The sequence below is a fragment of the Podarcis filfolensis genome (assembly GCF_964270895.1).
Source record: "Podarcis filfolensis genome assembly, chromosome: 7".
Taxonomy (NCBI): domain Eukaryota; kingdom Metazoa; phylum Chordata; class Lepidosauria; order Squamata; family Lacertidae; genus Podarcis; species Podarcis filfolensis.
Window position 1 is genome coordinate 64050014 of NC_139603.1, and position 17337 is coordinate 64067350.

Here is a 17337-nt window from a genome sequence, read left to right on the forward strand (position 1 = left end):
CTGTCCTCTTCACATGCCTGAACCAGACCCAGCTTGGAATGAGGGTGGGTGGGAATGTCAGAAAACAATATGAAATCTATATATGCAGAATGCAAACTTACTAGTATTATAAATGCACTGAAATAAAAATGCATGTCTTTGTGTCTTTGTAAAATGATGCCAACAGTATGTCTGCTTAAAACTCCAAACTCATGATGCATTAACATTCTCTCTAGTGGTCTGACTTTTGCTGCTAGTGCTCACACTTTCTCTCTTTCTAGTGGTTTCACTTCCATTGCTTATGTTTACTAAACTGGTGTGTGAGTGGGAAGCCTGTGGTCTCTTGATATACTGGGCCACAACTCCCACCTTCCCTAATTATTGGTTATGCTGATTGAGGCTCATAGGAGTTGGAGTCCAGCAATATCTGAAGGGCCATAGTTTCCCCGCCCCTGACGCAACTAAGCAATGGATTACCATGTGCATGAATGGTGGCATTTATGAGAACAATCACCAGGGAATGGTGGTGGCCTCACAAGGCCTCGATCTTGGCCAATTGCTGGTTAACTCAATCACCTCCAAAAAGAGACAGCTATAGCTGTACCTGGAAACCCACCATTTTGTATCCCACCCCCCCAAACTTCCATTATTTTCTCCCAAGGAGCTGCTACGGTAAAAAAAAGGAAGCCGAAAGAGAAGTTGATGTGCCTAGCTCTGGCCACAACAGCAACAACTGCAACTTACCTCAGACAAAGGGGAAGACACTGAGGAAGCTATTGAGAGAAAGGGGAAAAGGAAAGCAGTTTCAGGGGAGAGCTATAAAGCGGTGACAGAGCAAGAAGTATTGGGGTCTAGAAAGAAACAACAGAGCTGGGAATGGGAGAAAGAATCAAAGAAAGAAAGCCATGGAGTTGGGGTGCAGGAGAAGATGTAAGTATGATGGGGTGGGAACGGGGTGTTTCTGAATACCAGTCCCTGGGGAACACAAGTGGGAGAGTGCTACTGTGCTCATGTGCTGGTTATGGGCTACCATTTTGCATCTGGCTGGCCACTGTGTGAACAGAATAGGCTCTGCAAGGCCTACAATCTCAGCATGCCCAGCAGGTATGGTAAACTTAATGCACACAACAGAGCAGCCATTTTGAATTAAGATGGATGATACTATGCCATGTTTGTATCATGCTTGTGGTCTGATCCAGCAACCCTCTTCTTAACATCTTTACTAGGGGTTTTAAAGGTCCCTGATGGCGTTTCATCTACCCTCCTCACAAACCTTTTGAGCTACAGTATTTTTCAGTCCTTATTAACTACACAGTTAAATTTGAGCGTTTTCATCTAATTCCCTTATTGTTGTTAATGTAAAAAATGCTTGTTTAACAAATCTCGCTTTATAAATAATCATATCCTACACGGATTTTCACTCCCAATGAGCAGGTTGCAATGATAAACTAGTATTTATTCAACATACAGTATAATTTTCACATTACACTCAAATTAGATGCATATTTAAGACCTTTAATTTTAAGGAACAGCTGACGCTTGGTGCAAAAAAAGGGGGGAAACACACCGAAAAATTGGGGGGGGCACAGGCTGCTGAAAAACAGTTCATTCCACATGCCATATTTTCTGGGCTTTATGCAATTTTTAATTATGACAAATATTTGCATAAAAGCAGGAACTTTATTAATAATTCATTTCCCACCTGAACACTGTAATGTCACTGTATTGGAAGGAAATAAATTATAATATAACACAGGTGACATGATAAGCAAGATAAACAACTGATGCTTAAATTAAGTAACTCTGATTAGAAGGGGGGAAAGGAAAATTAGAGGGGAGAAGTGTATCTTTCTATAGTTCATGCTATTTAAAGCACAAAAATTGCACAACCAGCAGCACAGTCCCATGCATATTAATCCAGAATTGATTCCCGCTATGATCAGTGGAGCTTATTCACAAGTAAAGGTGCATAAGATTTCAGGCTGAAAACAGGGTAGTTTACACTGGGGGGGGGGTTACAATTTAGCTATGATAACTATAAAACAATGAACAGCAATGTAGGAAAATTCAAGTAGCACAAAGCCCATAAAAAAATAAAAAGTTTGGGAAAATAAAAAGATCTTTGCCAGAATGATAACAAAGTGGGTACCAAGCAAGATGCTCTGAGGAGAATGTTTTAAAATTGTAGTTTGACCACTAAGAAGACTCTCCATGGTAGCTCCCTGCCTTACCTGAGATATGGAAGGGGGCACACATAGAGATCCCTCTACTGAATTTCTTAAGAGTATGGGAAGGTATGTATGGAGATAGGCAGTCCTTCAAGTGCCCTGTTTCTAAGCTGTGATGGTCAAAAATTGTTGCTTTGAATTGATTCCAGAAGCAGACCAGGAGCTACAGATGCAGCACAGACACAATAGGACCATAGTGACTAATCTCAGTAATCTGGCAGCCATATACTGAAGTAATTCCAGCTTCCAAACCTTTGAAGACACTCCCATTGTGTCAGAATTCTAGTCTAACCCGAAAGTTACTAGCGATATCACTCATAGCTTCAGAAACCCTTTCTCCAAGTGGGATACCTTCCTGACAAGGTCCCAGATGAATACAGAGAAATCTGTGGGGAGATCTTGGCTATAGCTTCCCCAGTTGCAGTGGGCAGCATTTCGTAGGAAGACTCGGCTACTGTCTTAACTCTGATTTAAAGAGCACTTTATCTAGGAGTGTAAACAAGTTATATTCCAAAAATTGCTTCTGTGGTTGGTCATCCTCATTTCCATGTAATAACTCTCCAAATGCAACATGTCAGCAAGTTTCTTAAATGAATTTTTACTCGGCTCTTCGTGTAATTTTACTTCTTACCTTTAAAGAAAACAAAATTCCCATCACTGTTTTCATAAACTGCATCAATACTTGGTGGCAGCCCCCTCCAGAAGTAAGTAATCTGCATGGGGTATCCATCCATCACTCGGTTGTTTCTGACACGCCAAAACCACTGATCCTGGAAACAAACAAATGTACCTCTTATAACATTTGAAGGCACCACCATTTCAAAGATACAGAATGTTATTTAGCCTTACCTGCGGACAACTATTTTTTAAATATATTTCTGTATTTCAGCATGTGTTTTAATTAGCACTGGCCTATTAAATGCAGTGGGACACGGGTGGCACTGTGGGTTAAACCACAGAGCCTAGGACTTGCCAATCAGAAGGTCGGCGGTTCGAATCCCCGCGATGGGGTGAGCTCCCATTGCTCGGTCCCTGCTCCTGCCAACCTAGCAGTTCGAAAGCACGTCAAAGTGCAAGTAGATAAATAGGCACCGCTCCGGCGGGAAGGTAAACGGTGTTTCCGTGCGCTGCTCTGGTTCACCAGAAGCGGCTTAGTCATGCTGGCCACATGACCCAGAAGCTGTACGCCGGCTCCCTCGGCCAATAAAGCAAGATGACCGCCGCAACCCCAGAGTCGGTCACGACTAGACCTAATGGTCAGGGGTCCCTTTACCTTACCTATTAAATGCATTGGAGAACTCAGGGATGCACTGGTGCACCAGTGGCAGCACCAGATTGGCTCTGCCACTGTGTCTGTACAGCCCAAACATTGCCTCGCCCACCACCCACATTGCCACTACTAAGAAGCTTTGACCTCCTGACGTATCTGTATTACATAGCATCTAATCAGGGCAATCCTAGGAATAAGCCATACGCCCTCCTCCATTTTAAAAAAAGGTGGATGGTACATCAAGACTGGCATCAGAAATACACTGTTTTCCATGCATACATTTTTGAACAGTATTTAAACAAAATGCTTCTGCTTAAGGCCCAAATTGAATCTACGGAAACACACAACGCTAAATAAGGATAGTGAGCAAAGAAAGGTATGCTGGCTGGGGCTGATGAGAGTTGTACTCCAGAACAACGGGAGGGCACCAGGTTAGCAAAGATTAGTCTGGGAGAAAGATGGTCTAAGAGAACACACTACAAGTTACTATCCATTGAATGAATGGCCATTGTTAACCTGATGTTTTCATAACACAACCCTCATTCCAACTACAGTGTTAATGGGGAAACTGTCATAGCGTCATCAGTTGTTTCCCTCTTTTTCTCTTTCTTCAAAGCTTTTGGGAAAATAATGCATACATGTGTACAGGTATTAGAGGTTACCGTGTGTATATACATCTATACATACACACACACACACATACATACATACAGTCTTTTAGTATTGTTACTCTGAGGTGAAAACAAAGAAGTCATCACTATCCTCAAGTGAAAGTCAGGTGGCTCTTCAGCGTTTTTTCACTGCTTTTGAAAAACATGTGTTTGTTAAATTGCGAAGCAGCATCAACACTAAAGCAGTTCATCTTTGTAAGTGAGAAAAGAAAAGAAAAAAAAAGATCACTATTTGGTTGGTTATCTTCCAGGATTTACAGTACTATGTTAAATGCAGCTATAATTATACAACTGGAAGACAATTTTCTTCTTCTACATGGCTGTTCTTTCCTTAGTCTTTAATGGATTACTGCTATTTACCTAATGTATTTCTCCTTCCTAAATGACTTTAGCTCTTTTATTAGTGCTTTAATTTATACAAACAAAGGCAATCTTCCAGGCTCAAGTCTTCCTTGAGGCCAGCCAACTGCTCTGCTCCTTCATCCTAAACATATGGGTGAATTTCAGCAGCACAGGAAAAAATACGTGACACATCTTCAGATGCCCTTTTTCTTATTTATTTCACAAATCCAAGATTCAGCACAAGTGCTAAGAATAATCACTAGTAACCTGACACAAATTAAACCAAAGCCCTGAAATATTGTACTGCACATGCCTTCCCCTCTGCAAAAGGTTCCTGCATTTTCCGAGACTGGTTGTTCATGGCACAAAGAACACTGCTGCATACAAAGCCAGCCCACTGGTCCATCTAGATCAGGGATAGGAGATTCTTTTCTCTGCATTTCCTTGTGGCCAGCCTTCCACATGATGGTGATGAGAATGGACAAAGCTGACAGTGTGTGGGATCACTCCACACTTTCTCATGCATGTGCACACACACACAAGCCAGTTTGCCACTGCTCATCTGTTTCCGAATCAGCTGGGCAACAGGTGTGAGAGATCACCAGGAGCAGCTGCTTAGAACTTCCCTCCCTGTGATCTGTCCCCTCCCAGGAGACCAGGAAGCAGATTAGCAGTAGTGAAGAGTGAGCTTTTTCTTTTCGAACCAATCCAGGCACCTTGAAGTATTGGCTCTCAACACCTTGCAGCTCACCTTTCCCAACACAGGGAGCTCGTGATCATGTTTGCAATGATCCACCCATCTCTCCTTTCTGCTACTGCATGAAGTGGGAGTTCCCAATGGGAGCATTTTTGTGACCATGTATGGACTGCTGCTGAAGAGGGACGGCACTCAGGAGATGTTGGCCGGCTGGTTCAAACAGCTGTGCAGACCAAATCCAGCCCATGGGATGTCGGTTCTCTAGTCCAATCTACACTAACTATCAGTGGCTCTCCAGGATTTCAGACCGAAGTATTTCCTGAGCCAGCCTGAAAGTTCCTACTCCCATGCCTCTGGGAACTTCAGAAAGTCACTGCGGTGCTATCTGCAGCAAGCACCTCAAATATTGATATAGCTGCTGATTTTTTGAGGACCTTTCCCTAATATACACATTTATGTAGGCTATTTTCATTAAATATTTGCAGTTTCATGCACACTTTCTTCTAATAAATACATTTTTGTACAGTTTTTTTGGTTTCATTGAGGGAAATGATAACAGCGGTTACCTGCCACAATGGCTATGCTGCACCTTGAGTACTGGAGGGAATATATCTCTGAATATCAGTTGTCGGGAATCACAAATGGAGGAAGTGCTGTTGCATTTGTGTCCTGTTTACTGTGTTCCCATAGGCATCTGGTTGGCCACTGTTAGAACAGGATGCTAGACTAGACTGGCCTTCCAGAGCCACCTTCAGTTCTTATGAAGCCAAATAAGTCAGATAAACTCTATGGTGTCTGGGTGTGAAAGATGCTCTAGTTAGTGATGAGTATAAAGTTAACAAAACTCTGTTGAGGATTACAAGACTTCTTTCTTGGGGGGAGGACGCTAGTATGAAAACTTGGCATAATCAGAAATCCTGAAAATCTCAAGAGAGTTTTGTTCAATTTTTATCCATTGCTAACTAAAGCATATCTCATATGCACACATCATAAAGTTTATGTGGCTTGTTAGGCCAACCTTTTCTACTTGAGCCACTCCGGGCTGTAAGATCTACTGCAGCAACTTAAGGGGGGACAGTAAAGCAATTTTTAGGATTAATTGCTCAACTTCAAAGATGAAAAAAAAGGCAAACAGAAAAATTAAATTCTCTCTTTGGGAAACAGATCTCTAGAAATGCCTAACCAAAACGCATTTCTCAAATCACAGTTGTCAACCACCTAAAATTTTATTTAAGGGCAAAAGATGAGGCCAGGGAATAAAGTTAAGGGAAGGCCTGTTCAAAATGGGCATTAGGAAGCACATTTTCACTCAGACACTAACAAATGCCTAGAACAGTTTGCAGAGGAAGTTTTTGAGGTGTCATCAATCAAAGGGGGACTAGATGCTGCTCTGGGAAAAATGACGCACTGGTAAGTCTCTCAGGGCAAATTCCTTTTTGTCATCCCTAAAGATTAGGTTTGGTGCTATTATTTCCTTTCCTCCTTTTTTCTCTCTTACACAAAGTTCATTTATATTTAATATGATGTGAAAACATGCAAGCCAGAAACAGATTGCTGTTGAAAAGGATTGATATTTATTTCTACCTCCATTAGACCACAATTTTCTTCCATAGCCTTCTGATCTTTAACTCAAGAAGCAAGGCAGTTCACAATACTCAGTTGAATTTCACATTCATAAAAGAGATGTTGAAAATGCTGTTTTCTCCCTACTGAAAGATTGATGTCTTCAGTTTATATATGAACAGTTGAGATTTTTTGAAGGAAGCAGTGCTTTATTACAGAGAGTTTTTACACCCCATCCTCACTATAGATCAGAGGACAGGGCAACTTACAGCACAGCATACAATATGAACAGTAAGATGACATATAAAGTGAAATGAAATAATGCATCCATTATAAAAACAACAATAAGCCTCAACTGCAATCAATATCAACATATGCATGAGGTAGCTTTAAAAAAATTAATACCCAGTAGTCAAAGAAGGAAGAGGGGAAAGGGAGCAACGGATGAGAATATGACAGAGTGTATGGCTGGAGAATATCAGTAACATTCTCTTTGTGAATGAAGGTGTAGATACAAAAACAGATAACAAGGAATTGTAGAAAAATCAAAGTATGAGCTTTTCTTTTATATGAAAGCCCATATATCAGGACTGCACAACTTTATGAAGTAGTTAGTTATGTTAAATAGTTCCCAAACAGAGAAATAACTAAGATCACTAAAACAAGTTGTTGTTTTTTTAATAGAAAAGTAATAAACCAAACAAATTACTGGCAGCACAACCAAAAAATACAAGTTAAATCAGAGCTTAGGTTTGTATCTCTGTTTGCTAGCGAAAAGGGTCTAGCATTAGTGGATGCTAATGCAACACCAGAATCCAATACACAACAGATCCAATCACTGCACAACAGATTGCACTATCCATTGTGCAATGAAGTTACCAGCAACCTGCTTATGAATTCTCTCGTGCAAAAATAAGAGATTTTTTGGGGGGAGGGGTGTTGCAAAGTACACAAGATCACATTACTGTAAATGACTTTAACAATGGATACAACCCCCAGTTACAGCGCTAAAACATTATACCATGTTCTTTTGAGGTGAAAACCTACCACACCACTTCTGTCAATCTATGTGGATGACATAGTTCTCCACATATTTCCCTAAAGCTTTGAAGTTTATGGACACAGGCCAAACTTCCTTACCCGGCTCCAATTTGACAACATGAAATAACATACTCGAGGGATGCTAGAAGCTGACATGTCAAAAAGAATACTATCATAAAGTGCTGCCCCTCCTTGCCCCCTATTCAAGCATCTGAAGTTAGTGAAGGCGCTCAACAGTCACGCTGACAGCTCTGGTGTTTTGTAAAACCCATCAACCTACACGTTACCTGTCGTGAAGGTACCTATCTATCTTTCTGACATCGGCCCTTTCTGAATATAAGCCTCAGTGCAGTAGAAAATCATAGAGCTGGTACATTCCAGTAAACACTAAGAACCTGAATCCAATTTTATCATGCTATGTATTTCTTTTTTTTTAATCACCACTGACAAAAGATTCGTTGAAATACAGTGGCAGCGCAACACTGAAAGCCTCTAATTTTCTGTTCAAGGTACTGCATATGCATCAGCAAGAGAGCTGTGGCACAGACTTCACGCTAATATAATGCTTCAAGAACCAGGTCTTTCAAGAATAAAAACAGAGGGCAATTTTGCACAGCAGTTATTTCTTGATGTGTGTGTAAAGTATTTATTTTATTTTGACAATATCTACTTTAGAAGTGAGGCAGAAGAAGGAGTTATATTTAATCTATGCTTTTTGACCTTAAACAGTGAAGGCTGTGCCAAAATAGAGAACAATTTAATGCTCCAAAACATCTTTATTTTCCCCTCCGCTTCCTTATGGAGAACGAAGGAAAAGCCTGCATGTCCACTCAGAGGACTAAAGGCCAAATGTGATGGGATGAAGCCCACGAAGAGGACAGTGTGCATATCTTTAAAGGATTTTAGTGGCAGCTGTGCTGAGGGGAATTCAATATGGGACTTTAGCACTATGGGGAAGGGGATTTCCCCTCCCCCTCACTAATTTGTCCAATGAAAAAAATCATTCCTCCAACTGCTATATTCTCTGGGCCAGTTGGGATGTGTAGAGAGAAATGTACATATGGAATCTGTAACAGTATATGGACACGTATCTCCAAATAGCAGCTGGGGGAGGTGGGCGGATGCCAACCAGAATTTTCATTGGGTAAATGTCATGGTGGAAAAGGTTAATTCTCCTACTGAAGCACTGTATTCCCAATCTGCCTCCTTGAAGGCAGATTCATGGATCTTATTCACAGATCATCTGTTGTTTGGCCCCAAATATAGATTTTGCATAGTTCTGGATGTTCTGTGGAATAAGCAGTTGAGTACATCTTGAGAAAAGATTCAGAACCCACAAACTGTGATTTAAACAACATTTTGTGGATATTACCTCAGTTCAGGTCAGCCTCCATTTCAGCTTAATCCAAATTCAGACTGAATAAATTTGGAAACCTTAACAGTAATTCCTTGGTCTCAGTCATGCTCCATACCTTTCATGTTACTGACTTTATATAGATATTATGCTAATACATATATGCACTATATAGACTTTTTGTATAACCTTCTAGTAATTTATGCAAACGTGCAGTGCTTTCTTTCATAACCTCTAACAGGCCTCCTGACAATTTCTGGTTTTATTTCAGTGTCATGGCTAGGTTCCAGTGCAGGGAATTCTATTCTGTCTATTAACTCCCCGTGACCACTGCAAATCAATACAATGTTCTTTATGTCCATAAAGGCTTGCTGCTCTACTGGTTTTCTGTTTATTGAATGCTCATTTAATATACCAACACATTTGCCCACAAAATACAAAATACAAGATCAGTGGCACCTTGGGTACTGCTTTTGTGCAATAGGTACTATATTTGAGGGAGACAGAAAATATTGCTTTGGTTCAATGCTCCCATTCCAAAAGAACTGATGCAGCACAAACCGTGCCACAAATTATATCTTTGGCATTCTATGGACAGCATAATACAGGGAAGTCGCAATATGGGCAAAAGGCGACAGGAAACCACATTCAGTTAAGCACTCTCTGTAGTTTATGGGCATAAAAAGCACACTTTACAACTTGTTTGTAAGCATTTCATTTTGCTTTACTGTGAAAAAGCTTCTCACTAAACATAAAATATCATAGAATTGTAGAGTTGGAGGGGACCCTGAGGCTCATCTACAGTAGTCCAAGCCCCTACACTGCAAGAATCTTAACTTAATGCACCCATGACCTCTGCTTAAAAACCCAACCTCTGCTTAAAAACCTCTGATGGTCATCTGACCTCTGTTTAAAAACCTCCATTGAAGTAGAGTATACCACCTCCCAAGGGAGTCCATTCCACTGTCGAGTAGCTCTTACTGTCAGAAAGTTATTCCTGATGTTTAGTTAGAACCTCCTTTCTTGTAACTTGTACTTCATTTGTGTCCTAGACTCTGGAGCAGGAGAAAACAAGCTTGCTCCATCTTCCATGTCAAGCCCTTTCAACATTTGAAGATGGCTCTCATATCTCCTCTCAGTCTCCTCTTCTCCAGGCTAAACATACCCAACTCCCTTATAATGCTTCCATTTCCCCCTTGTTACCATTGCAATAAAAAATCAAGAAATAGCAGAAGATACACGACGCTAAACATGATAATTATTTAACAGCAGCTGTACACCTTTTCTTGAAAACTTTAGGTCAATCAGAAAATTATAAGGTTTGTAAATGGTCCAAAACCACATTCCTCTTTTTTGTTTCTCAGGCTATATAGTTCTCGTATCTCCATATTGTTAAAAGTATCTAGCTTCCTCACTGTGGATATTGCTCTTATTCGCTTGTTAATGTTCTTGTAATGTCTCCACATTCTTTTCTAATTTCACTCACTTCTGCCTTATATGGGCTTTCCAAACTAATCTGTAGCACCAAAATCCCCATTTCATCAGACTTTGTAACAGCAATTTGGAAAATCTTCCATAGTGTAGAAATTTCTCTTCCAGGTTCTTATAGTCTGAGGACTCAATTCTTAATTTATCCCAAACGAAAAATTAATGTCCTTAAAATCTGCTACAGCTTTCCACCAAGCACTGAATTGATGTCCTTTGTTGGATTCCTATTAACATTTGTGAACCTTTTTCTCTTACACTCTGGAGAAAAGTGTGTAATGACTCTGCCTAATATTTATAATGATTAAAATACAGATTGATGTTGATACACTTCGGTCCAGTTTGGATGTTACATTCCTGGCTTAAAGAGTTATAGTTTGTTAAGTAGGGTATAAGTGTTGGATCCAGGTGCTTTCCTCTCCCTTTATCCAGTGGATCGATCCTGGTTTGTTCCCATTGTATCCATTCAGGCATCATGCTAAACCAGAATTTAGTTTGATGTGACTAAGTCTGGGTGATCCTTGGGCTTGCTTGCTCCCTGCTCATTTCTTCTAGTGCAGTTGTTTGGAAGCATTCACTACTATTTTTGCTTAGCTGCAGTTCACTGCTCTGTCCATACTGACAAACTGTGGTTAAGGCTACCTATGGTTTGTTTGAAATAAGAGAATTTGAAATCATAGGTTGAAGTTTCCATCTTTCAAACAAACCATGGATCATGCCATGTTTCCCTGCTTCGTTTCCCAGTACATGACAACTGAACGCAGCCGTTATGTCTGAAACAGTGGTTCAATGTTGGTTTGAGCTCACTTAGTAAACAGATGTTACATCACATTTCTCTGCTTACAGATGCAACTGAGAACAGTAGTTTAAGCAGATGAAGACTGAGTTGCTGAAGCTGGACTCTGAAGCGCACAGACTAAGAGACAGAGCTAATTTCTGGCTCAACAAAATATTATTTTATTTATTTATTATTTAACAAAAATTATATACCATTTACTAGAACAAACCCCTTCATGGATCACTGCCTTGCCGTGGCGAAGGGGCTTGGATAACTCAGGGAAGCTATGAGCTATGCCATGCAGGGCCACCCAAGATGGACAGGTCATAGTGGAGAGTTTTGACCAAACGTGATCCACCTGGAGCAGGAACCGGCAAGCCACTCCAGTATCCCTGCCAAGAAAACTCCATGGACAAAGACAGCAATGACAAACCCAGACAGCATCTTGAAAAGCAGAGACATCACCTTGCCAACAAAGGTCCGTATAGTTAAAGCCATGGTTTTCCCAGTAGTGATGTATGGAAGTGAGAGCTGGACCATAAAGAAGGCTGATCGCCGAAGAATTGATGCTTTTGAATTATGGTGCTGGAGGAGACACTTGAGAGTCCCATGGACTGCAAGAAGATCAAACCTCCCCATTCTTAAGGAAATCAGCCCTGAGTGCTCACTGGAAGGACAGATCGTGAAGCTGAGGCTCCAATACTTTGGCCACCTCATGACAAAAGAAGACTCCCTGGAAAAGACCCTGGTGTTGGGAAAGATTGAGGGCACAAGTAGAAGAGGACGACAGAGGACGAGATGGTTGGACAGTGTTCTCGAAGCTACGAAAATAAGTTTGACCAAACTGCGGGAGGCAGTGGAAGACAGGAGTGCCTGGCGTGCTCTGGTCCATGGGGTCACGAAGAGTCGGACACGACTAAACAACAGCAACAACAACAAGAGACCACTATGCAGTTTACAATAACTATCTAAAACATTGATTTAAAATACCAAATACAAAACAAACACAAAAAACAAGTTCCATAAAAGTATAGATTTTAAAATGCTAATTTTAAAACACATACTTATTAAATGCATGTGTCAAAATTACAGGCCCAGGTAGGCTTGCTGGAACAATAAAAAAGTTTTTAGCAGACACCAAAAACAATACAGTTAAGGAACTAGCCTAATATAAATGGAAGAGGAATTCTAAAGTGTAGGCGATGCCACGCTAAAATATGGATCCTTTGCAAGTGTGGAATGATAATTATGTGGAACTTGTAAAAGGGCCAGTCCCACAGATCTAAGCAGTTGAGAAGGTTTATTAAGTTAATTAAGCCAGAAGCATTATCTCCGAAGAGCCCCTTTGAGTGTTTTCCCCTGATTGCATGTAAGTGACCCCTAGGCCTGCTCCACATGGACGTTTTGAAGAGCCATTATAATGTCTGCTGGTCTATCATGCAAGCAGGATGACAAATAAAAGGCAGGTGCTAAAATGCAATCTTCAAAAACATAAACAAAAGCTTTATTCGCACCAGTATTTCAATCAAACATTTAACAGCATTTAATTAAATAAATATGCAGGTCAAAGAATCAATCTTGCACTGAATGCGGGAAACCAGACTTATTTTGACATTTAACCACCTTGTACTACATTTCTCCCTTTTGTCAAAAGACAGCAGCAATGGTAGCATCTGTGCTAGCTACCAAGTTCTAGGACAAACACTTTCCTAAACAACAGTAATTTAAAGTAAGTTTTATCTTGGAAAGCTGCACTCAGGGACAGTACCTCTTTCAGCAGGACCTCGTTTCAGTAGACCTCTTTCCTTTTTGTTTTTGTTGTGGGTTTTTAAAATTCATTTTTCTGTCTGAGCTTGATGGGAGTGAAAAGAAATTAAATGACTTCCCCAAGGCCAGAAAGAATTCAGCAGCTCCGTGTATATTACAACCATCACTGCCTCCACTCCAGTGTCCTTTATTCCAGCCAATAGACTCTGCAACTCTTACATATTCAGCCAAATGCCACATTTTATTAGTTTGATCTGAAGACCTGCTTAGAACAACCACGCTTCTGTATGATTTGCAAATTAGGCCACGTAAGATCAGGAGAATTGAAAAACAAGGGAATACCTGCACACAGAAAATATGTCTCTTAGCAAAATCAGTTACGTTTTGGCTGACGTATCATAACCAGTTCCAAATATTAACTTGCCAGCATGCTTAGTTTATTTGTCCACACCTTTCATAGGCAAAGAGGAAACCTACCGATTATTTCCTCCTTTCTTATAAACCAGTACCTTGGAATCTTTGTATTCTGCTTTCGCTACAGTGGAATAAAAAGCAGCCTGTGTCATAAAGCTATAGCAACCTAGGCTTGGTAAGTGGGTCAGAGCTGGATGGTTTTCCTGCCCGCAAGAATAATCATCACTCTGAACACTTCTTTTCAGAAAAGTCATGTGCAGAGCCGTGCCACCTTTGCTTTAATAGTAGAAGCCAAAAGGCCTAAGGCTGGAGATGCATAAGATAACATCACAGTAATCTAAGACTGTGTTCCGTAGATGCCCTTCCAAGTCTACTTTCAAAACTGATGATGTACCAGCAAACAAATGCTAGCTGAAGCCCTTCGGTTTTGCCCTTCTCTGCTGGACCTGTCATTTGCCACCTCTGCTGCTCCCTCCACCCAACTATCATCTTCTAACCTCTGATAAGAGAAGTTTCTGGCAACTGGCTGGCAGGGTCTTGTTAGCATACCTCAGTTGGAGGTAGAAGAGGAGTCAGTAATAAGTGAAGGGGACAGCAGTAGCAAACTATGGAGCCAGCAGGGAGCTGAAGGATTGAAGGAGTGTCTTCAAGTTGTTGGGCTATTTGACAACTCAGGTATTATTATTATTATTATTATTATTATTATTATTATTATTATCATCATCATCATCATCAAACCTCAGTCCAAAGATCACAGGGTGGTTTTAAAAACACAAAAATGCATACCACAATAACAAACAAAAACAATACCCCCACCCCATTAATAATAATAATAATAATAATAATAATTTATTTATACCCTGCCCTTCCTGGTTCAAAAACCAGGCTCAGGGCGGCTAACAACAAATTTTAAACACTTAATTGTAAAAGCAGCATAAAATACAGTATAAAAACATGAACAACAAAATTCAAATTTCAGAAATCAATTTAGGGGAAATCCATCTAATAAACATTAGATAATCACCACGGCTAGCTAGCTGAATTAGTCAGTTTAGAAAGCTATAGGTTGTTTAATTGGCCAAAGGCCTGGGATGAATGTTTTTGCCTGGCACATATAGATATATAATGAGGGAGTCAGGTGAGCGTCCCTGGAAGAGAGCATTATACAAGCTGGGAGTCACTGCAGAATGAAGCGAGCTTGAAGTTAAGTCTGAGCTAAACCAAACCCCTGACTTGGCAATCTTCTTTGTAAATCACCCAAGGTGAAGGCCTGTTTCCATGGCCTGCAAACATAGCAAACACTTTGTCTCATATTACATAGGAGGAGGAGGAGGTAGCATGCAATAGCAGTGACCATTCAGAGTGATGGGAACCCAGAATGAAGACAATGTGCCGTGCTCTGAATTGGCCAAATCTAATAGACTATTTGACATAATTACATTCATAATGTGATTCTTGATTCAAACAGATTAAAAAAAAGAAGTAAGCTTGTGAGGGGTCTTCCAAAGGACTCCAGGGACTCCAAAAATGTATTTGTGATGCCAAAATCTTCTTCTGTGAACAATCAGGACAGTTTTATTCAGAGCACCTCTGCAGAACCCCATCTAAATTATCTTTATTACATCTGTCTTGTTAAAAGCCAATATAAATAATGGTGGCTGCACTGATTCCCAGCCTGGCTGCTGGCACTGGTACAATCCCACAAACACTCCAATCTGATGTGAGTTGGGGGCATCAGACTGTATTATTTGGCTATAAAATAGAGGGGGGACATATAAAAGGAAATAATATTGAAGATTAAGTCAAGGACTCTCCTTTGTATTCAGAATCAGGCTCCAAAATGCCAACTCTACTAGCTACAGCTTTAGTGGGTCTTTGAAATTCCTATTGCTTGGTTTTTATAGGAACCTGAGTAAAGAACATTAGCTCTGTTGCTGCAATCTCACAAAGCCAATTGGATCTTTAAAGCAGTGAAATGGTCGAAGTCATTTCAAAGTAAATAGGGTGTAAATGTAAGTGATTCAAGAACTGGACAGAAATGGGGAATGCACACATTACATCATTCATTTGATAACTGCAGGTACAGCTCTTCTACAGTCGTCATGGACCACTGCCTCTTAGTACATTAGAAGCATGACCCAACACAACAGGAGTCAAGCTGGGAGGGGATAAAGACCATTCTGCACCTGTTTTCATTCAATACAAGTCCATTTAGGGGATCAGCTACACTATTTCAGCAGGTCCAATTCCTACCCTGCAGACACATCATTCTCTGCAGACTAAACAACTCTCATAGCTGACATCTTGAACAGGCTACCTCCTCCTAAAGCACCCATTCCCATCCTTGAGTCCCCAGATGTTGTTGCATTACAACTCCCATCATCCCTGGAAGCAGGGCCAGTGGTTAGGGATGATGGGACTTGTAGTCCAACTACACCTAGAGACCCAAGGATGAGAATGGCTGTCCTAAAGTGTCCTGGAGAATGAAGTCTCTGCCTTTTGCTAGGATGCTTCCTGTGGTCCAGATGGCATGCTGCATCCTGAAGCCAGGAGCATGGGGTGCTGCCCCTTGAGGCTGGGACTATACATTACAACCAAGCTGTGCTCAGCACCAAAACCAGTTGTCCCATCACGTCTCTTTCTCGTCTCCCTCGTGTAACATTCAGGACATAGCATCATCATGTTTTGAAATCCCCTTCCAGTTGCTGGGGGAAGGAAATGCACAACGTGATGACATTATATCTCACCTTTCCTCTACTAAGCTCATAGGGGAGAGAGGAAAGAAGATGCGAGAAAGTGCCGGAATTGTGGCTTAGTGCCAGCAGACAAATTACATAGGTGGTGATCTTGCCTGAGTATTCAGACCCTTCAGATTCAAATTAAAAGGGACATCTAGAGGGTGACTGGCTATGCACTAACACTGGAACAAAAAAAACAACCCAATGCTGTTGGAATTTAACTAAAGTTAAAGATTTACCCAGAGCATGTCGTATAACATTTAACAGTTAGATGCAGCAACTGAACTAGTCATAGCCCTCAAACAGGGACGTCCCAAGAATACCAAGACCACAACTACAAAGACGACTGTGGTTTTGCAGTTATCATAATGAATGAAATTGCCTGACTGGGATGGAATGCAACAGAAACCAAAGATCTGTGACTTGAGTGATGTCTTTGTTGAATTTTGGAAAGGTGTGCACAATTTTGATATCAATACTACCACCTCCTTTTCTAATTTGGTCATTTATACTCTTGACCCACATATTTTTATATCTTTGTGATTTGTAATCATTAATATTGTTTAAGGATGAATAAACTAAAGCAAAGAAACCCTGAAACTTTCTCTCTTTTCAGCACAAAGTGGCATGTCCTATTATTTCTCCCCCCCTTCTACCTGTTGTACCTACTTTTTCCCATCTCTTGCCACTTTACAAACCCAGCTTTTTCCTTTCCTTTTTATTTCCACAGATAAGAAGCCTTTCATGTTCATCATTCCATTTTATTTCTCTCCTAAACCACTGAACCCCCCCTCTCTCTTATTTCCCACCAACAATCTAATCTTGGGTTCCCTGTTTCTAAATTTGTGTCCTGCAAGTTTGTTGGAACCCCAGCACGAAAAACTCAGCACATTTCTTTAAAGAACTGAATTTTTAAGTCTTGGATTTAGAAACTCAGACCCTCTAAAAATATCCATTTTCATCCAAATGAAACAAAATTGCAATTCAACAGCACCAATCTATTAAAAATG

General features: G+C 40.6%; 1 protein-coding gene across 2 annotated transcripts in view; it reads right to left on the reverse strand.

The window, feature by feature from the left end:
- MMP16 (matrix metallopeptidase 16) overlaps positions 1-17337 on the reverse strand; it is a 180010-nt gene that overhangs the window by 36436 nt on the left and 126237 nt on the right. For both annotated transcript variants that reach the window (XM_083623336.1, XM_083623335.1), the window contains one exon: positions 2839-2977. In XM_083623336.1, coding sequence (XP_083479462.1) covers positions 2839-2977 — 139 coding nt within the window. The remainder of the gene's footprint in view (positions 1-2838; positions 2978-17337) is intronic.